The 22884-nt window shown below is 32.8% G+C and overlaps 1 protein-coding gene across 3 annotated transcripts; it reads left to right on the top strand.

Annotated features, from left to right (window-relative positions):
- Positions 1-13551: 13551 nt before the first annotated feature.
- On the top strand, positions 13552-21243 carry LOC114181152 (putative disease resistance RPP13-like protein 1). 3 transcript variants are annotated; one of them, XR_003603755.1, is made up of 4 exons: positions 13552-14960; positions 17248-19603; positions 20311-20709; positions 20859-21243. XR_003603755.1 is itself a non-coding variant. In XM_028067511.1 (3 exons), coding segments are annotated over exons 1-3 (3471 nt in total). In that variant the 5' UTR covers positions 13552-13846; the 3' UTR covers positions 20312-21243. The 3 variants fall into 3 exon arrangements, 1 of the variants encoding a protein (XP_027923312.1); XR_003603756.1 differs by having other exon boundaries at positions 20819-21243; XM_028067511.1 differs by having other exon boundaries at positions 20311-21243.
- The last annotated feature ends 1641 nt before the right edge of the window (positions 21244-22884 follow it).

Raw genomic sequence — 22884 nt, 5'->3', positions numbered from 1 at the left:
CCAGGCGAGAATAATGTAGTTTTATGTTTTTGGATTCCTGTTTACCTTGGGTGTGGCTATTTATCTTGAACATGCAAGATTATGGTGTGATTTCATGAGTTGTAGGAGTTGTATGCACTGAAATCTGTGTGTTAGCATGAGTAATATATGAAATTTTGTTTGGTTTGTTGAGAATGTGCATGAGAAATGAATGTGGGGATAACAAGTGGTGGTTAGGAGATACGAAACATGAGATTGGTGTGAAATAGGCGTAATTCCATGAGTTCTGTGGAAAGACTTTATGGTGGCGTGTAGTGTGTGTTGGTATCGCGCAGCGGAATGACTAAACAATGGTCAAAAATCAAGAGGGGGGGTGAATTGGATTTTTAAAAAAACTTGACAGGTTTTAAAATTTTTCTCAAAATTTAAATAATTAACTTAAAGTAATAGATACTTTAAATACAAGTGCAGATAAATAAAGAGTTTAAGGGAAGAGGAGCACACTGATATTTATACTGGTTCGGATCAAAAGACCCTACGTCCAGTTGTTAATCTCTTAAACAAGGAGATTAACTCAATCACTATAATAATCAAAATTACAACAGATTTATATGAGAGAAAAGATTAGAAAACACCTCTCTTGAACAACCACAAGAGATGAACAAAACTCCCCCTGAATCTCACAGAGGATGACCAGCTCTCCTAGCAACAGCACAACACTCAATCTTCTAAGAACTCACTTAGAAAAAGTTATCGCTCACTCACACTAGGTTTTTCAAGCTTTTTTTAAGAATCTCACAGAGCCACACTTTGCAGTTACAGCCAAAGAACTCTGAATCTTAAAAAGGTATTTTTGAAGTTGAACTGCAGTTCCTTAAATAGAGTTCTCGAAATTTAGGTTTAAGAATAGAGCCGTTATGTTCCAACTGCCAAGGATAATCGATTATCACTAAGGATAATCGATTATTCCAGTAGGTTTTTCGAAATTTAAGTTAAAAACTGAATCTTTGTGTTTCAACTGCCAAGGATAATCGATTATCACTAAGGATAATCGATTATTCCAGTAGGTTTCCTGAAAAATAAATTTTGAACAGGATAATCGATTATTTCAGGAGATAATCGATTATTCCAGTAGGTTTTCGAAAAATACAAGTTCAGCACAGATAATCGATTATCAATAGTGATAATCGATTATCACTGTAGTTTTTCTAAAAATAAGAAACCTTCTAGAAAGACGAATGCCATGCTGCTGATTCTAAGTTTAATTAAACTATTCTACAATACACTTATTTTATTTTACAAGATAACATTTGCATAATTGAACACTTTGTCTTCATCTTGATCATCATTCAAAATCACTTGACTTCCTTCTTTTTGCCAACAATCTCCCCCTTTTTGATGATGATCAAAAATATGTTTAAGGACTTGTTGCTACCTGCAATTTAGAGACTTGCAAAGAGAATGGTTAAAATAAAATAATGTGTCTTGAGCATTTAAACTTATTCTCCCCCTTTTTTGATCATATGAGAAAAGGGTAGAGCTCCCCTTAAATGAAATAATGCTTGAGGGCACACAGCAGGAAAAAAATACTTAATCATTTATTGATTCAGAAATGAAAAGAGACTACAAACAGTGGTAAAACATATGTTAGAGAATTCTCCCCCTAAAATTCTGCACTCATGTCATCATCATGAGTGAATTCCTCGTCAAACCTATTTTCTAAGTTGGAAATTCTAGTATCAATCCCCCTAATGAGTCCGACAACTTCTTCATGACGAGAGGTAGACAGAAGAAATAATTCTTCTAGTCGTTTGTTCATGTTGGCTATGTTGTCTTCTATAGAGAAAGATGAGCCAGCACCACTTGAAGAGCCAACATTGTGTGTAGCAGGAGGTATGGGATCAGCAGGAGGAAGTTCTCCATCTTCAGCGTCATAGTTGGGCATATCATCACGATGGACATAAGTATCACCAAGAGGAACAAGTTTTAGCTGTTTGAGAGAGCTTTCAGCAATTTCATTGGCACGTAAGGTACTTTGACAAAGCTCTCCGGTGGTATCAACTCCTTTGTATTCGCAAACCCTTGAGATTAAGAGGGAATATGGGAGAGGATATTGTGGATACCTCTTTGCTTTGAGCATAATGTCTAGGATTAGACTAGACCATTTGATCGGAACGCGATTTAGAATCGCATACATGATGAGAAGGTCAGCCTCTGAGCACTGAGCATGATTGGTTCCTCTAGGACACAAAATCCAGACAATTAAGTAATGGATGAGTCTTTCATCCATTTTTAGTCCTCCAGCCAATAATTGTCTCCCAACATCCTGTGCTGGGTTGCGTAAGAAGGATTGATAAGCCAAGATTCGATTGAAGCCAGCAATCCCATGGAGAATTGATTCTGCAGCATCATTGATGGGAAATTTAGCCACATTTTCCCAAATATCATTGTCGATGATGATGTCCACTCCCTTCACCTTTGATAGAGCAACTTCATCTCTGATCTTGAGATTATAGTAGAACACTCGTACAAGATCAGGATAGTAGTTTCCATGCATTTCCACAAATGGTCTGATGCCTTGAAAATTAAAGAGAGCAGGAAACTCAAAACCTGCAGTTGTGAATTTTCGAAGAGTAATGTACTTTGGAGAGATGGGTGCTTTGTTTTTCCAAATCTGAACGAATTCATCTCTTCGATCTTCATCAGAGATCCAACCTTCAATGGATGCTGATCTGATGGAAGGTTGGGTTGGACGTGGAGCAGTTCGTCTACGTGTTGGGATCTTTCTGCGAGATGATTCTGCCATGGTGCTGATTGTAAGAGCAAAGGATGATACGTTTAGGGTTTTGTTTGAAGAAAAAAGGGTGAAAGATGATAGGAGTTCGTTTCTGAGTGAATAGTGAAAATTTGGACACATAATTTATAAAGAGAAGGCTCCCAACGGCTAAAATGCGAAAATCAAAGCAAATCTAGCCGTTACAACGGCTATTTTTTCGAAAATTTTGACATAACGTCGTGTAATAATTGATTATCCTGAGTGATAATCGATTATTGTTTCATAATATGAATTCCAGAAGTGATTGGTATGAGCAGATAATCGATTATTGTAAGTAATAATCGATTATTCCAGAACGATTTTGAGTATTTTGATCAGGGTTATGATAATCGATTATTCTGCTTGATAATCGATTATTCCAGAAATTTAGAACTTATTTTGGGAAAAGATAATCGATTATTCTGCTTGATAATCGATTATTCCAGGAATATAGAACTTATTTTGGGAGAAGATAATCGATTATCATGAGTGATAATCGATTATTGAGTGTTGATTTACGAAAAAATGAAGATTATTGCTCTTTCAAGAGACTTCTAATATCCCTAAATCTCTCCTAAGCTCATAAAATCTGTCTTTGGCTAAAGGCTTTGTGAAGATGTCTGCCAATTGATGCTTGGTGTCTACATAGTCTATTACACAATTTCCTTTACTTATGTGATCCCTTAAGAAGTGGTGTCTAATTTCTATGTGTTTTGTCCTAGAATGCATTATTGGATTCTTAGTTAAGTTTATGGCACTAGTATTGTCACATTTTAGAGGTATATGATTTAGATAGATACTGTAATCCTCTAATTGTTGCTTCATCCATAGGATTTGAGCACAACAATTGCCAGCAACAATGTATTCAGCCTCTGTAGTTGACAAAGCCACACAGGCTTGTTTTTTGGAGTGCCAAGAAACTAATGAGCTTCCTAAGAGATGACAAGTACCACTGGTACTTTTTCTATCTATTTTACAGCCACCATAATCAGCATCAGAGTACCCTATTAAACTAAGTGATGCCCCAGAAGGATACCAAAGTCCAACAGATATAGTTCCTTTAAGATATTTTAAGATTCTTTTTACTGCTATAAGATGTGATTCCTTAGGATTAGCTTGATATCTAGCACAAACGCATACAGATTGCATAATATCAGGTCTACTTGCAGTAAGATATAAAAGAGATCCTATCATACCTCTAAACATGGTCTGATTTACCTCAATACCTAATTCATCTTTATCCAAATAGCAGGAAGTTGCCATGGGAGTACTTGCTGCTTTAGCATTATCCATTTCAAATTTTTTAAGTAATTCCTTACAATATTTAGATTGAGATATGAAAGTCCCTTCATCCATTTGTTTAATTTGTAAACCAAGGAAGAAGTTTAATTCTCCCATCATTGACATTTCAAACTCACCCTGCATTATGCTTGCAAAACCTTCACATAGAGATTTATCAGTTGATCCAAAAATTATATCATCAACATACACTTGAACTAATAAAATGTGTTTATCTACTCTTTTAATAAACAAAGTTGAGTCTATTTTACCTCTTTCAAAATCATTTTCGAGCAAAAATGTGCTTAAGCGTTCATACCAAGATCTAGGTGCTTGTTTCAAACCATAAAGTGCCTTTTTCAATTTATAAATATGATTTGGAAATTTGTAATCCTCAAAACCAGGTGGTTGTTCAACGTACACATCTTCTTTGATAAAACCATTTAGGAAAGCACTTTTGACATCCATTTGATATAATTTAAATTTCATAATAGAGGCATAAGCAAGAAGTAAGCGTATAGCTTCTAACCTTGCAACAGGGGCGTATGTTTCATCATAATCTATACCTTCTTCTTGTCGATATCCCTTTGCCACAAGCCTAGCTTTGTTCTTAGTAATATTTCCATCTTCATCCATCTTATTTCTGAAAACCCATCTTGTTCCAATCACTTGAAGTGATTCATCTCTTGGAATCAACTCCCATACTTTATTTCTTTCAAATTGATTGAGCTCTTCTTGCATTGCAATGCACCATTGATCATCTTGAAGAGATTCTTGAACATTTTTTGGTTCAATCTGCGAGACAAAAGCAACATTCATACAAAAATTGTTCATATTTCTAGTGATTACCCCTTTTGAAATATCACCAATGATGTTGTCTAGAGATAGTCCTCTTGGTGACTTCCAGCATTTTTCAAGATCTTCAGATTGATAAGGTGGATTCTCATTTAAATACATCTCATCAAGGGCTTCCTGAATATATTCTTCATCACCTGTAATTTGCTTATTTGACTCAAGAGGGTTCACCTCAAGGTCCACAACTTCATCAAAGACAACATGCATGGATTCTTCAACATTCAAAGTTCTTCGATTAAAGACTCTATATGCTTTACTAGTAAGAGAATATCCTAGAAATATTGCTTCATCAGCTTTAGAATCAAATTTTCCTAAATTTTCTTTTCCATTATTTAAAACAAAACACGTGCATCCAAAAATTTTAAGATGAGCAATATTTGGCTTTCTACCTTTAAATAATTCATAAGGAGTAATTTTTAAAATAGGCCTAATAAGCATTCTATTTAAAACATAACATGCAGTACTCACAGCATCAGCCCAAAAGTATTTAGGAACATTATATTCATTTAGCATTGTTCTAGCTAGTTCCTCTAAGGATCTATTTTTCCTCTCTACAACTCCATTCTGTTGAGGTGTCCTAGGGGCAGAGAAATTATGCAAAATTCCATTTTTATCACAAAATTTTTCAAATGACTCATTTTGAAATTCCCCACCATGATCACTTCTTATAATTTTAATTTTCAAATCTTTTTCATTTTGAACTAATTTTGCAAATTTTTTAAATGCTTTAAAGGCTTCTTTTTAAGGTAAGAAAGAAGGTCCAAGTAAACCTAGAGTAGTCATCCACAATAACAAGAGCATAATAATTTCCTCCATAACTCTTAATCCTAGAGGGACCAAATAAATCCATATGCAACAGCTCTAAAGGCTTTGAAGTAGATAAAATATTTTTTGAATGAAAAGATGATTTTACTTGTTTTCCTTTTTGACAAGCAACACATATTTTATCTTTTTCAAATTTTATTTTTGGTAAACCAATCACTAACTCCTTAGACATCAACTTATTCAACTGTTTCATGTGAATATGAGCAGCCCTTTTATGCCACAACCAAGGATTTTCTTCCTTTGCAACTAGACATGTTATATCACTAGATGATGCACAATCAAGATCAATTAAATAGATATTGTTGTGTCTCATACCTTTCAAAGCAATTTCATTAGAATCCTTTTGGTGGATAGTGCAGTAATCACTTTCAAAGATAACTTTGAGACCTTTGTCGCATAGTTGACTAATACTGAGAAGATTGTGCTTCAGTCCTTCTACAAGTAGCACGTCCTTGATCTCCAAGGTATCTCCTCCACCAACATCTCCAATTCCAATTATTTTCCCTTTGTTGTTATCTCCATATGTAACAAATCCTTGATCCTTTCTTTTGAGATTCTTGATCTTCTTTTTATCACCCGTCATGTATCTTAAACATCCACTGTCAAGGTACCACAATGATTTTCTAACTCTGGAAGTTAACTTCAAAATAAAAATAATTTCTTTAGGTCCCCATTAACTTTATTGGGTCCTTGGGGTTAGAGAGATATAAGAATTATCTAGCAATAGGCATCCAAGTATACTTCCCATTTGGAACATCATAGTGTTTAATATTGCATTTATTTGATGTATGCCCCTTTTTCATGCAATAAAAACAAGTAGCTAAACAAGTATTTCTATAGTGAGCAGTTCCTTTTTCTACCCACACTCTGCGAGTCTTTTTATTTTTAGGAACATATTTATTTCTACTTAGATTTTTCTTCTCAAAAGCATGTTTTTCAAAAGATTTATTTTCTAAAGCATCTTTAAGTTGTTTTTCTAAAATCATTAACTCAAACATATAGCTTTTGCAAGATTCACATTCAACTACCTCAATTTCTCTATTTTCTAAACTTAAGATTTTATTTTTCAAAACATTTTCTTCTTCTAGAGATTTTTCAAGATTGTCTTGTAATTCTTTAAAATCCTTTTTCAATTTTTTGTGAGCAATATCTAATTTACTGGATTTAGCAAGCAATTCTTGAAAAGCATCATAAAGAGAATCATAATCATTTTCATTTTCAGAAGAGCTTACCTCACTGTCAGAGTAATCACCATTGGCCATTAAGCAAAAGTTTGCCTCTTCCTCATCAGATCCTTCAGAGTTGGATGAACTTGAGGCATTATCTTCCCACGCAATGTATGCCTTTTTCTTAAAATATTTCTTGCTTTTCTTTTCATCACTCCTTTTTGAATTTGGGCAGTCTGCTTTTACATGACCAGTTTCTCCACATCCATAGCATTTAAAGTTTGAGGAGCTTCCTTGATTCTCCTTCTTATTACTCTTGAATTGATTTCTTCCTTTAGACTTCATGAACTTTGTGAACTTCTTTATCATTAGACTGAGATTCTCATCATCATCAGAATCTTCTTCCTCTTTTTGCTTTTTGCCTTTGACAACCTCGGTTTTGAATGCAATATTTTTCTTTCTTCCTTGATCTTCTTCATCATTCAATCTTCCCAGCTCAAGCTCGTGCTCTCTCAGTTTTCCAAACAGAGCAGCCATGGTCATTGTTGCAAGATTTTGTGACTCCGTGATAGCCGTCACCTTTGGCTGCCAAGCCCTATTCAAAGATTTAAGAATTTTTATGTTAAGTTCATCAGTATCAAATGTTTTACCTAGCCCATTGAGATGGTTGACAATGTGTGTGAACCGCTTCTGCACATCGTAGATGGTTTCTCCCTGCTGCATTTGAAACATCTCATATTCTTGTATCAAGGAGTTCTTTCTAGCTCGTTTGACATCGTCAGTTCCTTCATGAGTCACTCGAAGGATTTCCCACATCTCGCGTGCACTGGTGCAAACAGAAATTCTGTAGAACTCATCAAGAGTTAGAGCAGATGAAATAATGTTTCTGGCTTTAACGTCATATTGAGCTCGCCTGTTTTCATCAGCAGTCCATTGAGCAAAAGGTTTTGGTTCCTGCACTTCATCAACAACGTTAACAGGCACAAATGGTCCATTCAAAACAGCATCCCAAATACCCCTATCAACTGATTCTAAAAATATTTGCATTCTGACTTTCCAAAAAGGATAGTTTTCACCCGTGAAGAGTGGAGGTCTATTGATAGACGCACCTTCAGCAAAAGTTTGATTTGACCCTACCATTTTCGAAAAATTTGAATAACTATCAAAGCAAGCTCTGATACCAATTGTTGGTATCGCGCAGCGGAATGACTAAACAATGGTCAAAAATCAAGAGGGGGGGTGAATTGGATTTTTAAAAAAACTTGACAGGTTTTAAAATTTTTCTCAAAATTTAAATAATTAACTTAAAGTAATAGATACTTTAAATACAAGTGCAGATAAATAAAGAGTTTAAGGGAAGAGGAGCACACTGATATTTATACTGGTTCGGATCAAAAGACCCTACGTCCAGTTGTTAATCTCTTAAACAAGGAGATTGACTCAATCACTATAATAATCAAAATTACAACAGATTTATATGAGAGAAAAGATTAGAAAACACCTCTCTTGAACAACCACAAGAGATGAACAAAACTCCCCCTGAATCTCACAGAGGATGACCAGCTCTCCTAACAACAGCACAACACTCAATCTTCTAAGAACTCACTTAGAAAAAGTTATCGCTCACTCACACTAGGTTTTTCAAGCTTTTTTTAAGAATCTCACAGAGCCACACTTTGCAGTTACAACCAAAGAACTCTGAATCTTAAAAAGGTATTTTTGAAGTTGAACTGCAGTTCCTTAAATAGAGTTCTCGAAATTTAGGTTTAAGAATAGAGCCGTTATGTTCCAACTGCCAAGGATAATCGATTATCACTAAGGATAATCGATTATTCCAGTAGGTTTTTCGAAATTTAAGTTAAAAACTGAATCTTTGTGTTTCAACTGCCAAGGATAATCGATTATCACTAAGGATAATCGATTATTCCAGTAGGTTTCCTGAAAAATAAATTTTGAACAGGATAATCGATTATTTCAGGAGATAATCGATTATTCCAGTAGGTTTTCGAAAAATACAAGTTCAGCACAGATAATCGATTATCAATAGTGATAATCGATTATCACTGTAGTTTTTCTAAAAATAAGAAACCTTCTAGAAAGACGAATGCCATGCTGCTGATTCTAAGTTTAATTAAACTATTCTACAATACACTTATTTTATTTTACAAGATAACATTTGCATAATTGAACACTTTGTCTTCATCTTGATCATCATTCAAAATCACTTGACTTCCTTCTTTTTGCCAACAGTGTGTATATTGAGATATGGATTCAAGTAAGGACCGCATCCCAAAACTCTAAAGGGTCAGTGAGTCTCATGTAGAGCAAACTGACCCAAGTGGTGAGAGTAGCGGGAGGCCCTAGTCTATGGCAGGATAATGGCCTTAGACGCTTAAAGGCTAACCTTGTGTGTGGTAGGGTGAAACCCATTGGCAATGGCTCTGCAGAGCAGTAGAGGCCACCACAAGTGCAAGCGTCCAGTGAATCCGATCCTAATATATTTATCCGGATAATTGAGTCATAGTGTCCTGCTTGTTTGCCATAACATGATGTTCTGTGCCTGTTGTGTTGCATGTTAAGGAATGTTTAAGTACTTGTCCGTGTATCATGATAAGATTAAATTACACTAGCTTACCCTTGCATTTCTGTTTATGTTCCTGTTGTGTTTTCTCTTTTGCGATGATCACCATTGGTGGGAGCAGATGGAGGAAATTCTGGGAGTAGGCCCGGTGGTAGCAGTGGTGCAACTTAGGGGATCTGTCTGTGTGACTCTCAGGATCAGTCTATGGCCCTAAGTGCCTTTTTGTAATCTCATGCTTTAGAGGAGCATCGCCTTTTGTAAAACTGTTAACTTTCTCTTAGGTTGTTTATGGCATAGTGGTATGCCTAAATTTGTTTTCACAGTATACTTCTGGATGACTATAACTGTTACCTTTTCTACGTTTATGTTCATCTGAGTGCTTCTCGTTACTATAATTTTGTGATGCTTTATTTAATAGTTTAATCTATTGAGAATGGGACGTCACAAAAGCAATCCTAGTTAAGGTTAATAAAAATTTTCAAGTTAACATTTAAAAAAAAATCCTAAACATTATTGTCAGAAAAATAACAAATTTTTAAGGACCACTAATAAATTATATTATATAAATATATATTTTTATATTTTTATTTATTTTTATAATTTGTTTTTAGTTAAAAGGATGAAATAGTAGATTTAAAAAAATTAATTATTTAATTTTGATATGCATAAACATATACATAAATGCCAGAGACACGTGTGTACTTTATCATTGATCAAGTACATCACTGACTTAGTAGCATAGTCAATTGAAGCTGTAGCTACTGCAACAAGATTGCAGAATGTCCTTAAATCAATTTGGCTGAACAATTATTTATCTTAAATTTGTTTAATTTCTCACATTTTTAGTCCAAAACATGCAGCTAGCTATGATGGCAATTAACGTTGTGACAATTTCTTCACATCTGTTTAATGTTGACAGGTTGAGACCATTCCTTCATAGCTACTACTTTGTGACTGTTCGTAGTTCATGTGTTATATTCTGCAACTGAGTCGTAACTTTCTACACCAAAACTTTAAGACAATGATGTTATGGGTCTTTATTTTTATATAGTGTTTAACTTTGTCTATTATATCCAATGTGAGACTTTGATTTACACTTGGACTATTCCCAACAATCTTCTTCCAAGGGTGAGTCCAATTTTTTTTTTTCTTTTTCATATGATATATTTTCCTTTATGTATATGAGTGACCCCTGATTTACACCAAAATCTTAAGGCAATGATGTTATGAGTCTTTATTTTTATATAGTGTTTAAGTTTGTCTATTTTATCCAATGTGAAATTTTGATTCACACTTGAACTATTCCTAACACGAATCACTATAGTTCTTCACCTTAAGTTGTAACTTGATTTTTCAACTCTTTCATCCATGTGTTCTTAGCCATTGATGTCCGTAAAAGCACTTATGAAAGAAAGTATAATTTTTATTATGAAATTTACTCTTAAAGTAGCAACAACAAACAGCCTAGAGTTAAATAATTAGAAGGGAGAAAAAGTATTCAGAGATGGAAAGATAAATAAGCAGATAGGAAATATCACTAATAAAAAAAAAAACTTTTTATGTTTGTTATTGTTGACGTCTGAGAAATGTCTGACGTTATTACATGTGTTATAAATTGATATTGGAGGTATCATCAAATGTAATTTTAAGTCGAACGTGGTCTGTAATACACTTAAATTAATGTTTGTTCTCTAAGGAACCAAAATAAAATTTGGAGCCAATTTAAATAAAAAAGGGCAGAATTTTACGTATGTTAGGACATTAATAGAAGTAAAATTCCGTCAAATGTTGCTCTAATCGACATAATTTTACGTCTGTTAAAACAAATGTCAAATTCTTTCTTTTTTTCTGTTTTACTTACATTTGTCAATTAACCAAATCTGATGATAATCAGAAAGTCACAACGCAGAATATATATTTCAAAACAAAAATTATTGTAATACAAAATGTAGATTTCATAATCTAAAATTCTTTCTTCAACGTTTTAATCTAAACTAAATATGTAATAATCTTAAAGCTAAACCTAACTCCAATTTTGGAGGAGAAATGTTGCCCACTCTTTTCTTATTTACTGCATTGCCCCATGTGAAATAGATGATCAATTCTTGAGGGACTAAAGTGAGTAAAGTCGCAAAATTCAATGAGAATGAATTAGAGTGGCAAGAATTGACTAATGAAAACATATAAAGCAATGAAAATGGGAATGTAACATGCAACAACAATGGAAAGCACGAAAAACAGTGAGTTACTATGAAAAAAAAAGAGTGATGGAATGTCTGAGTGAAAATGAAAACCGGACAAAACTGTTTGATAAAATGCCTGAACGAAACTGAAATATGAAATGGATTATGAGAGCAATTGAAACACACTTTAATCAATACAACAATGTAATGAGCTACTTTAGAATCAGAAAACTAAACTAAAACAACAAATTGAAATCAAGAAACAAAATTAGACAGCAAACTGAAATGAAAACAGTGAGTAGTGTATGCGACTGAAAACTAAATTATGAAGATTGATAAGAAAAACTGAATTAAGATGCAATAAAATGGTTTGAATCATGGACGCAACATGCAATGTATTCTAGAAACATACTAATTGAAAACTATAACTGAGAATTGATATTAAGAACAAGTGCAGAATTAGATTTTTAAGATGGGGAAAACTAACTAAACTAATAAACCTAACTTTCTAAAATGGGGTAAAAACTGAAATATGCAATCAAAACTGGAATTAAAGCCATGAACAAGATTCAAATGATGAAACTAAACTTAAACAATGCATAAAACTGTAAAATGAATACAGAAACTGAAATCTAATATGCAGAACCGGTTCTAAAATCTGAAAATGAAAGATCAACTATATTAACTACCATAACTTTATTACCTACCATGATGAACAAATGAGAACTCTGAATTGAAATGTGAATTATGCATTGGAAACACAAATTGAATCATGAAAACAGATTAGGGACTAAGTTAACAGGTTCAGCATTTTACAAGTTGTTCTTCAATGATTGCTTAAAACTGCTGAACTCCAATTCTCTGCACCACAGCTGCTGTCAACATCTTTATTCAACTCCAAAGATTATTCTCAGCTGCAGCTTTTTTTTTTTTTTTTTTGTTTATGAAAATCCTAAAATCAACAAATATAAAATACTAAAAAAAAACTAACTGTTAGAATGCCAAATTAAAAAAGATTTAGAAAAACTAATATTTATTGAAGGAAAACCAAATCTGTCCTTAAAAAAAGAAATAAAAGCAAAAAGGTCTTAAAAAATGTATAATTAGTCTAGAAAAGTAGGAACAAATGGAGACTTATCACCAAGTTATTAAAAAGGACTTAAAGTTCATGATGTATAAAGAGATAATTGTTTCCTGTGTTCATTGTAATATTACAGCAGGGTCTGAGGCTGTAAAATTCTACAACATATCATATAGATAAATCAAAATATCATGAAAACCATCGATACCACTTATTTAAATTAACAATCTTAGAGGAAGTAAGATGGGATTCAATTAGCAGCTCAATCTTGATCTACTAAACAAATAATTCTTGGAAAATGTTTTTGTAAGATGGTGACTTCAACTCTCCAAATCTTATACACTCATAATGTCTTTACGTCATGTTATCATGACTTTATTAACTAAGAACAGAGAATGAAAGGACGTAATACGCTTACTATTAAACCAATTTGAAAAAATGATAAAAAAGAGGCGAAGAAATACTAATAAATTAAATCTCGGCTAATTAGAAATTACTGACTACATCTACTGAACTAGCTTAATTACCTCATGATAGCCAATTAATTGAATAAATAGAGGATGAGAATTAGTACATCAAAATAAATTTGCATGAATATAAGATCATTGAAGCAGAAAAGATATTTACTTTTATATAAAGTTTCGGTTTCAAAATACGATAAACCAAGTCAGATGTCACTACTGCTTTATAATCAGACAAGTTTTGCTTTATATTCTTGGATTACAGCTGTGAGCAATTTGTCTAATTCGAAAGACTCAACTATTATTGCTTCACGGGGACTCAACTTTTTCTCCATTCACAATTTCATACTTTACAACCTTTGAATGAATATTACTACTCACATTTATAATGGCGAATCAAACTTATCGAATGTTTGAACAGTCCATTCGTAATCTAAAGAGAACTGTGGAACAAAGCTGAGAAAAATTGCGATAAAAGAAAATGATGTTCCACTATCCTTAAAGTCAAGTCTTCGTCGTAAAATAGCCAAATACTCTTTTCATCGGTATACCATCCCTGCACTTGGATTTCAAATTACACACTTCCATTCACCATCCACTCCAATCTGTTCCAACTCCAACCATGGCAGAACTTGTTGGTGGTGCTCTTCTTTCGGCCTTTCTTCAGGTTGCATTCGACAGGCTGGCTTCCACTCAGTTTGTTGATTTCTTTCGTGGGAGAAAACTTGATGAGAAGCTTCTAGACAATTTGAACATCATGTTGCACTCCATCAATTCTCTCGCTGATGATGCAGAACAGAAACAGTTCAGAGACCCACACGTTAAAGCATGGCTTCTTTCTGTCAAGGAGGCTGTCTTTGATGCAGAGGATCTCTTGGGTGAAATAGATTATGAACTCACCAGATGCAAACTCGAAGCTGAATCCCAACCTCAAACCTTCACTTACAAGGTATCAAATTTCTTCAACTCTACTTTCAATTCATTTAACAAGAAAATTGAATCAGAGATGAAAGAAGTCCTAGAAAAACTAAAATATCTTGAACAGCAAAAGGATGCTCTTGGTTTGAAAAAGGGTACTTCTTATTCTGATAGTAAGGCGTCACAGAAATTGCCATCATCTTCTTTGGTGGTTGAAGGTATTATCTATGGCAGAGATGCGGACAAAGACATTATCTTTAATTGGCTCAGATCTGAAACCGACAATCATAACCATCCATCTATATTTTCCATTGTGGGCATGGGTGGATTGGGTAAGACCACACTCGCCCAACATGTATACCATGACCCAAAGATGGAGGAGGCTAAGTTTGATATCAAAGCTTGGGTTTGTGTTTCCGATCATTTTGATGTTTTGACAGTGACAAAAACAATTCTTGAGGCAATCACTAACTCTAAAGATGATAGCGGGAACCTAGAAATGGTTCATGGAAGATTGAAAGACAAAATATCAGGAAGGAAATTTCTTCTTGTTTTAGATGATGTTTGGAACGAAGGAGGAGAAGAATGGGAAGCTGTTCGAACTCCTCTTAGCTATGGGGCTCCAGGAAGTAAAATTCTTGTCACAACACGTAGTAAGAAAGTTGCTTCTAACATGAGGTCTAGAGTGCATCTTCTGGAGGAATTACGAGAGGATAAGTCTTGGAATGTTTTTGAAAAACACGCATTAAAAGACGATGAAATTGAATTGAACGATGATCTAAAGGAGATTGGTAGAAGGATAGTTGTGAAGTGCAAAGGATTACCTAGAGATGGCAAATAAACCCGTCCCCGTGGGTATTGCCCGAACCCGTCCCCGTTTTGACGGGGAATCCCCGCATTGACTGGGTATGGGTATGGGTATGGGGAATCCCCGACTTTTTCAGTTGGGTATGGGGATGGGTATGGGGATGTACATATACCCGCCATAATACCCGTCCCCGCCATATCTCCATTCTCGTTTAAATTATTAAAATATTCACAATTAATCAAGTAACCCCTATATATATATATATATTTTTTTTTTCTATTTTTTATTTCTTTTAATTATTTCATTTGTCATGAAACTCATTCTCATCTCCAATATATTTTTTATCTTATCATAACCTTTATGTAATTATGTTAAAATGATGTATGTTAATTAAAAAAAAATTATGCCTCACATTTGAATATTTATATTATTTTTTAATATTTTTATTTATTATAAATTTTTCTTTCACATGAGAATGTTTATACTCTCAATTTAAGATAATATAAAAAAATTCTTTACTTATTATTATTATTATTAATTTTTGTTTAATTTGAAGAACTCTTTTGTTTCATTAAAATAATTTTCGTTATTTTTCAACCATTAATTATATGTTAATATTTGAAAAGTTTTTTTAATTCTCTAAGATATTTTTCGTCTTATCATACCTTAGTTATACATTTGATTTCCTTTGTGTGATTTTTTTCGATAGTCTCTCAAATTATTTCTAAAACACACATTTGTTAGTTTTTTAATATTTTTATTTTTTATTTTATTTTCATCATGTAGAATAATATTTCGATATATTCTATCTAATTATTTTTTATTTTATAACTCATTATTAATCATAATGTAATTTTTTCACTTTAAATTCTGTTTGAAGTGGTTAAAATTATATATATATATATATATATATATATATATATATAATGATATTTAGGAATAGTATATGATAATTCACTACAAGAAAAACATGAAATGGTGACTAATTTAGTCAGTAACCCATATCAGTCACTATTTTTCGTCATTGGTGGTAGTAGTTGATTTTTTGTTTGAATCAATGACTAAATTAGTGACCGATTCAATGATCGAATCTGTACTTGATTTAGTGACCAATTTAATTACTAATTTATATGTAATTTAATGACAAATTTTTTGGTCACTAATGATATTTCTATTTAATTTTAACCACTTCAAACATAATTTAATAATTAGTTCTGTAAGGTATTTTTCATTTTATCATACCTTAATTATACATTTGATTTCCTTTGTGCGATTTCTTTCGATAGTCTCTCAAATTATTTCTAAAACACACATTTGTTAGTCTTTTAATATTTTTATTTATTGTTTATTTTCATCATGTAGAATAATATTTCGATATATTCTGTCTAATTATTTGTTATTTTATAACTCACTATTAATCATACTGTAATTTTTTCCACTTTAATTGTATAAATAACTTTTATTTACTACAATATAAAAATTTAATGTAATTGCTATGAATATTTTTTTGTCACTATCCAACATATATTGAAGTTCAAAAGATACAAAATCTATGTCAAAATTTTATTATTATGTTTATTATTTGTTCTTTGTGTCATTTTGATCAAGTGATGTATTATAACTTTTATTAGTGTATAAAAAAGAGATTCATTATAATTTAAAAAATTGAAGTAAACAAACATTTAAAATATATTTTAATTTGAATATTTGTTTTCCTTTTATTATTATGTTTATTATTTATTCTTTGTGTAATTTTGATCAAGTGATATATTATAACTTTTATTAGTGTATAAAAAAGATATTCATTAGAATTTAAAAAATTGAAGTAAACAGACATTTAAAATATATTTTAATTTAAATATTTGTTTTCCTTTTATATTTTTTTGAAATATTTTTTAATTTTATCAACTAAGTTCATCAATGTTGTAGTTTGCAAATTTAACAAATGTTTTGGTTCACATGAAATTTTATTTGGTATTCTAATATAAAATGTAAACAATTATAATTTATTTTAAGGTATTTGGCATCGAAGAAAATCCTCCTAATATTGAATATTTCATAATATTATGTTTTCTTTACCGTAATTTTTTTTCTTTTATAAAAATTAATATTGAAGTAGTTAGAACACGGGTACGGGTATGGGTACGAGATTATACCCGTTACCCGGTGGGGATGGGGATGGGAAAAAAGTTTGATACCCGTTGGGTTTGGGTATGGGGATGGGGATGAATTTTTTATGCGGGGATGGGTATGGGATAGCGAAACCCGTCCCCGCCCCGCCCCGTTGCCATCCCTAGGATTACCTCTTGCTTTGAAAACAATTGGACGACTTTTACACACAAAGTCATCCATTTCAGATTGGGAAAACATATTGGAAAGTGACATGTGGAACTTACCAAAAGAAGCTAGTGAAATTATCCCCGCTTTATTACTAAGCTATCACTACCTTCCTACTCCTCTCAAGAGATGCTTTGCCTATTGTGCCTTATTCCCCAAAGATTATGAGTTTGTGAAGAAGGAGTTAATTTTGTTGTGGATGGCTGAAAATTTTCTACACTGTCCTCAAGAAATTAGACATCCAGAAGAAGTTGGTGAACAATACTTTAATGATCTATTGTCAAGGTCTTTTTTTCAACAATATAAAAATAATTTCGTCATGCATGATCTTTTAAATGATTTGGCAAAATATGTTTATGGGGACATATGTTTTAGGTTGAAATTTGATAAAGGAAAATATATACCTAAAACAACCCGTCATTTTCTATTTACACCCGGTGATGTCAAATGTTTTAATGGTTTAGAGAGTTTAAGTGATGCTAAAAGATTGCGTTCCTTTATTGCAATTGTACGACTTAGGGGACGTTACCTGTGCAACTATCCTTGGCAATTCATGATTTCATTACATGATTTGTTCTCCAAGATTAAGTTTTTACGCGTCTTATCTTTATATGGTTTTAGCGGTCTCAGAAAGGTCCCTGATTCTATTGGTAATCTTAAACATCTCCAATCGATAGACCTTGAGTATACTCATATACAAAAACTACCTGACTCAATAGGTTTGCTCTATAACTTGTTAATACTGAAGTTGAGCAATTGTTCATATCTGGAGGAATTGCCCTCAAATTTGCATAAACTCACTAAATTGCGTTGTCTGGAATTTGAAGGAACAAAAGTGACAAAGATGCCAAAGCATTTTGGAGAATTGAAGAATCTTCAAGTACTGAGTACGTTTCTCGTTGATAGAAACAATGAGTGCAATATTAAGCAATTAGGAGGACTCAATCTTCAAGGAAGTCTATCAATTAAGGAGGTTCAAAATATTGTGAATCCTTTGGATGCATTAGAAGCAAATTTGAAAAATAAACACCTTGTGAACTTGGAATTGGAATGGAAGAGGAAGCACATCCCTGATGATCCATTGAAAGAAAAGAAAGTACTTGAGAATCTACAACCTTCCAAACACTTAGAACGTTTGTCTATCAAGAATTATGGTGGAACAGAATTTCCAAGTTGGGTATTCAATAATTCATTATCAACTTTGGTGTTCTTATGTTTGGAGAACTGTAAGTATTGCCTATGTTTGCCTCCTCTTGGACTTCTGTCATCACTAAAGACCCTCAAGATTAGAGGGTTTGATGGAATAGTGAGCATTGGTGCTGAGTTTTGTGGGAGCAACTCTACTTCGTTTACATCCTTGGAAAGTTTGGAAATCGACAACTTGAAGGAATGGGAAGAGTGGGAATGTAAAACTACTTTTCCATGTCTTCGATATCTTTTTATCAATCGATGTCCAAAGCTGAAAGGTACTTCAGAGCAACTTCTTAACTTAAAGGAACTATTTGTTAGTTTACGTGGTAAGCTCATAATTTATTCATGCCCACTTGTGAATATTCCTATTACCCATTACGATTTTCTTGAAGAAGTGATAATTAATGGTGGGTGTGACTCTCTTACCATCTTTCCGCTAGATTTCTTTCCAAAGCTACATTTACTTCATATAACAGGGTCCCGAAACCTACGAGGAATTTCAAATGAGCACACTCATAATCATCTCAAGGAAATGAAAATTGATGAATGTCCTCAATTTGAATCATTTCCTAGTGAAGGTTTATCTGCTCCGCAGCTATGGAAAATTGAGATTAAAGGAGCAAAGAATTTGAAGTTGTTGCCAAAACGCATGCAAATCCTACTTCCCTCTCTTACTGAGTTGCGAATAACTGATTGTCCACAAGTGGAGATGTTTGAAGAAGGAAGTTTGCCATCAAATTTAAAAGAGGTGTCTCTTTCATGTTTCAGACTTATAGCCTCCCTGAGAGAGGCTTTGGGTGCCGACACTTGTCTTGAAACATTGTCTATTATAGAGGTGGACGTGCAGTGTTTCCCTGATGAAGGTTTGTTGCCACCCTCTCTTACCTCTCTAAAAATCTACAATTGCCCAACTCTCAAAAAGCTGAACTACAAGGGTCTCTCCCACCTCTCATCTCTCAGACTTTTTAGATGTCCCAGCCTTGAATGCTTACCAGAGGAGGGTCTGCCCAAATCCATCTCTTTTCTTCAAATATGGTATTGTCCATTGCTTAGACCGCGTTGTCAGAATTCAGAAGGCGAAGATTGGGGAAAGATTGCTCACATTCAACAACTGTCTATTGATTAGTAAGTGCAAAAAATTATTTAAATATTAAAGAAATATTAATAATTCAAATTTGGAGTAATCATTTTTGGTTGATATTGACCAAGTTTTGTCTTTTATTGAAGCTTAAAATTGTTTTCTGTTGAAGTTCACACCAGAAGTTAATTTTACAATGTTGTTTGATGGATGTTCTTTTTTCTGCTGTTTTTATCAAAGTTAACGGAAAAGTTTCCCAATTGACATTAGCAAAAGGAATGTTAGAAAAGGTTGATTGGAAATTCCAAAGTCAATTTTGAAAAACAAATTTGTAAAAGATTATTAACAAAGTGAGAAACCAATAATAAACTATGTCTATGTAAATATATAGTTATTGTTTTTGCTTATTTGTTTTTATGAGTCGGTTTTAGTAAAAGTTCGGATTAGTTTTTCTGTTTATTAGTTGTGATAAATGTGATCATCAAATCCATATACGTTCATATTGTATAAAATTTGGTTTGAATTTATTATATATATGGACATATTATCTCACCTTAAGGTAGGACTATAATAAAATGTATAGACTCCACATCATCGCATACCTTCACAAACAAGATCAAATGTATCAGTCAATCACATGCATAAAACTGAACTTGCACTCTTTGAGATTTCTAATGCTAATGTATCCAATGTTTGTCTATTTATTCCTTTTGTTGGGATTGATTTTTAACAATGAGATCCCTTTCTTTGTCAGGAGTAGAAGAGACCCTCTTTTGTGATCTTCTTCTTGACCACTAATTGTGTCTTTAATCGATACTTCTGAAAAGATGGTAAAATCTGTTTCTACCACCAATGTACCTAAACAAGTCCAGGGCAAACCGCTACATAGAGAGAGATTGAATCAAATGTAGTTGTGAAATGAAATGTAAATACTTAAGACACATTCTAAGGACAAGAAATTGTATTTGCTTTCTGAGCTGGGAAGTAGAATTCAAGTTGTTTCTGAGTTTGTACCTAAAAGATGGTGCAAAAGAAGCAATTGAAGAGTCTCTTTAAAATTTCCAGAGGCTACAATTGGAGATGGTGGGGTCAATTTCACCATTTACTGTCTCAAGGCACTCTTTGCTACTCTTCGCCATTTACTGTCTCTGAGGTATGTAAAATCTTAACCCCTTTTCAGTCTCTTCCATTTTTAAACCCCTTTTAAAATCTTAACTCCTACTTCATAATTAGTTGTTCATGATTATTCATTTTTTTTACAGCCTTAAAACCTCATAACATTTTTGGAGTATGCGTTTGCAGGTTGAGGGCCGGATTTCTATTTCTTTTTTCATGCTGAGTGTGGTTTTGTAATTCTGTAGAATCTTTGTATTTCTTCTTATTGATAAGATTATTTGTTTATTGTTGAAAAATCCCAAGAAGAAATTGGCATCAGAAACACAGGCCTTAAGTTAAAAGGTTCAAAGTTATTACTTTTAAAATCCCCGTGGAATTGATGTAATAGTGATTTAATATTGGGAATACAACATTGTTTTACCTCTTGTCTCCAGCTATCGCGGATCCAATTTCTGTACCAACTCAAGATATGCTTATTGGACTTTACATATTAACGAATGGGAATCGTCGGGGTATTTCTTCAAATAGGTATAATCCACGTAATTGCAGAAATTTGAAAAATGAAAGAATTCCCCAAAAAACTATAAGTATACGAAAAAGAAAGAACCTTTTTTTTGGAATTCCTTTTCCATTTCCACCCATCAGAAGATAAAATTATTCTTCCACATAATGTAATATTTAATGATGTAAATTTTTTTGTTTTAATATATGAAGGACCTCTACTTTTCCAAACTAATTAGTAGTTACCCTGCTTACTCAAATGATTCTAGGTAGACCTCATACTCTTGGAGACCGGGAAAAGGATGGGTTGCAAGTGACTTCCATTACAATTCAAAAAATAGAAAAAAAAAACAGAAGACAAATTTGATGGGAATTTAATTTTATTTTAAGTACTGTTATGAAATTTTATATTTATTTGTTAAAATAAATTTTATTGAGTTACAAAATTGTAAACACAAAATATAGAAGTGGATTATAAATGAATAATTTATAATTATAAGTAATATAATTTTTGAATTATGATGGTTAAAAATATCACCATAATATAATGGGAATAATGATAGTATAAATTGGCATTATTTACCTCTTGAAAACACCACTTTGTACTGTGTAATAAATGACGATTGTTGTGACAGTTCATTTGAAACTATTATATTATATTTTGTGGCGACACGAATTGTTGTGATGATTTTTGAAACTGTCACATGAGTAAATAGTGACGGTTAGAATTGTCACAATATACAAAATAATTGTCATGATTTAAACCTAGTTATTACCAACAAGTAACACACCACTTTAAGAGGGAGACCATCTATGCCTTCACCAACACTATTTCCATCAAGTTTTTTTTTTTTAAATCAAACAAACTCGTCTTTGTACAATACCTAATCATTAGGCCATGCATGTATTTCTTTGTACTCCAAACCCGTTATTGGACGTGTTATTTTCTAGAAGGATTTCCTTCAAAACTCCAACAATTATGTAAATATTTTATCAGTCCATTTATTTCTTGTTTTTAAACTAAATAATTCTAAAGTTGTCAACAATCATGTAAGCGCATCCTAGGAACAACTCCTCCTCTGAATCAAACTTTAAAGAATCATATAAATGAGCTTTTCCAAAATTTTCTTCATCAACATCACATATTACTTCTTCTAAATGATCATTTATCCATTCGTCCTCATATTCTATTATTCGTGACATTGTAGACTTGTGTAATACTTCTCCATGTCAAGTTCAAATCATATAACTTCTGACTATACAGAAGATAAACAGATTATCACGCATTGTGCCAAACTCTTGACATATTTAATTCAGACAATGAACACCTGAGTTACCTAAACATGTGCAAGGAAAAATAATACACCTAAGAGAGAGATAGAAGGAAAGAGAGTTGTGATATGTAAATGCTTCTATATATACATTCTTAGACCTTGAAATTAGATTTGATTTCTTGCTGAGTTAGGAAGGAGCATTGAAGTAGTGACAATTGCTAATAGCTTATAGTTTTTATTTTTAATCAATACAACAATGTGATAAGCGACTTCAGAATCAGAAAAATAAACTAAAACAACAAATTGAAACCAGGAAATAAAATTAGACAGCAAACTGAAACGAAAACAGTGAGTAGTGTATGCGACTGAAAACTAAATTATGACGATTGATAAGCAAAACTGAATTAAGATGCAATATAATGGTTTGAATCATGGAG

Source organism: Vigna unguiculata, chromosome 4 (genome assembly GCF_004118075.2).
Source record: "Vigna unguiculata cultivar IT97K-499-35 chromosome 4, ASM411807v1, whole genome shotgun sequence".
In the NCBI taxonomy this organism is placed as follows: Eukaryota; Viridiplantae; Streptophyta; class Magnoliopsida; order Fabales; family Fabaceae; genus Vigna; species Vigna unguiculata.
Note: the sequence above shows the minus strand (reverse complement) of the source record. Positions and strands in the feature narration are given on the sequence as shown.

Coding starts and splice junctions, on each gene's coding strand:
- LOC114181152 (XM_028067511.1), top strand. CDS start 13,847: ATGGCAGAACTTGTTGGTGGTGCTCTTCTTTCGGCCTTTCTTCAGGTT. Junction 14,961..17,247: donor GATAGTTGTGAAGTGCAAAG/GATTACCTAGAG, acceptor TGCCATCCCTAG/GATTACCTCTTGCTTTGAAA.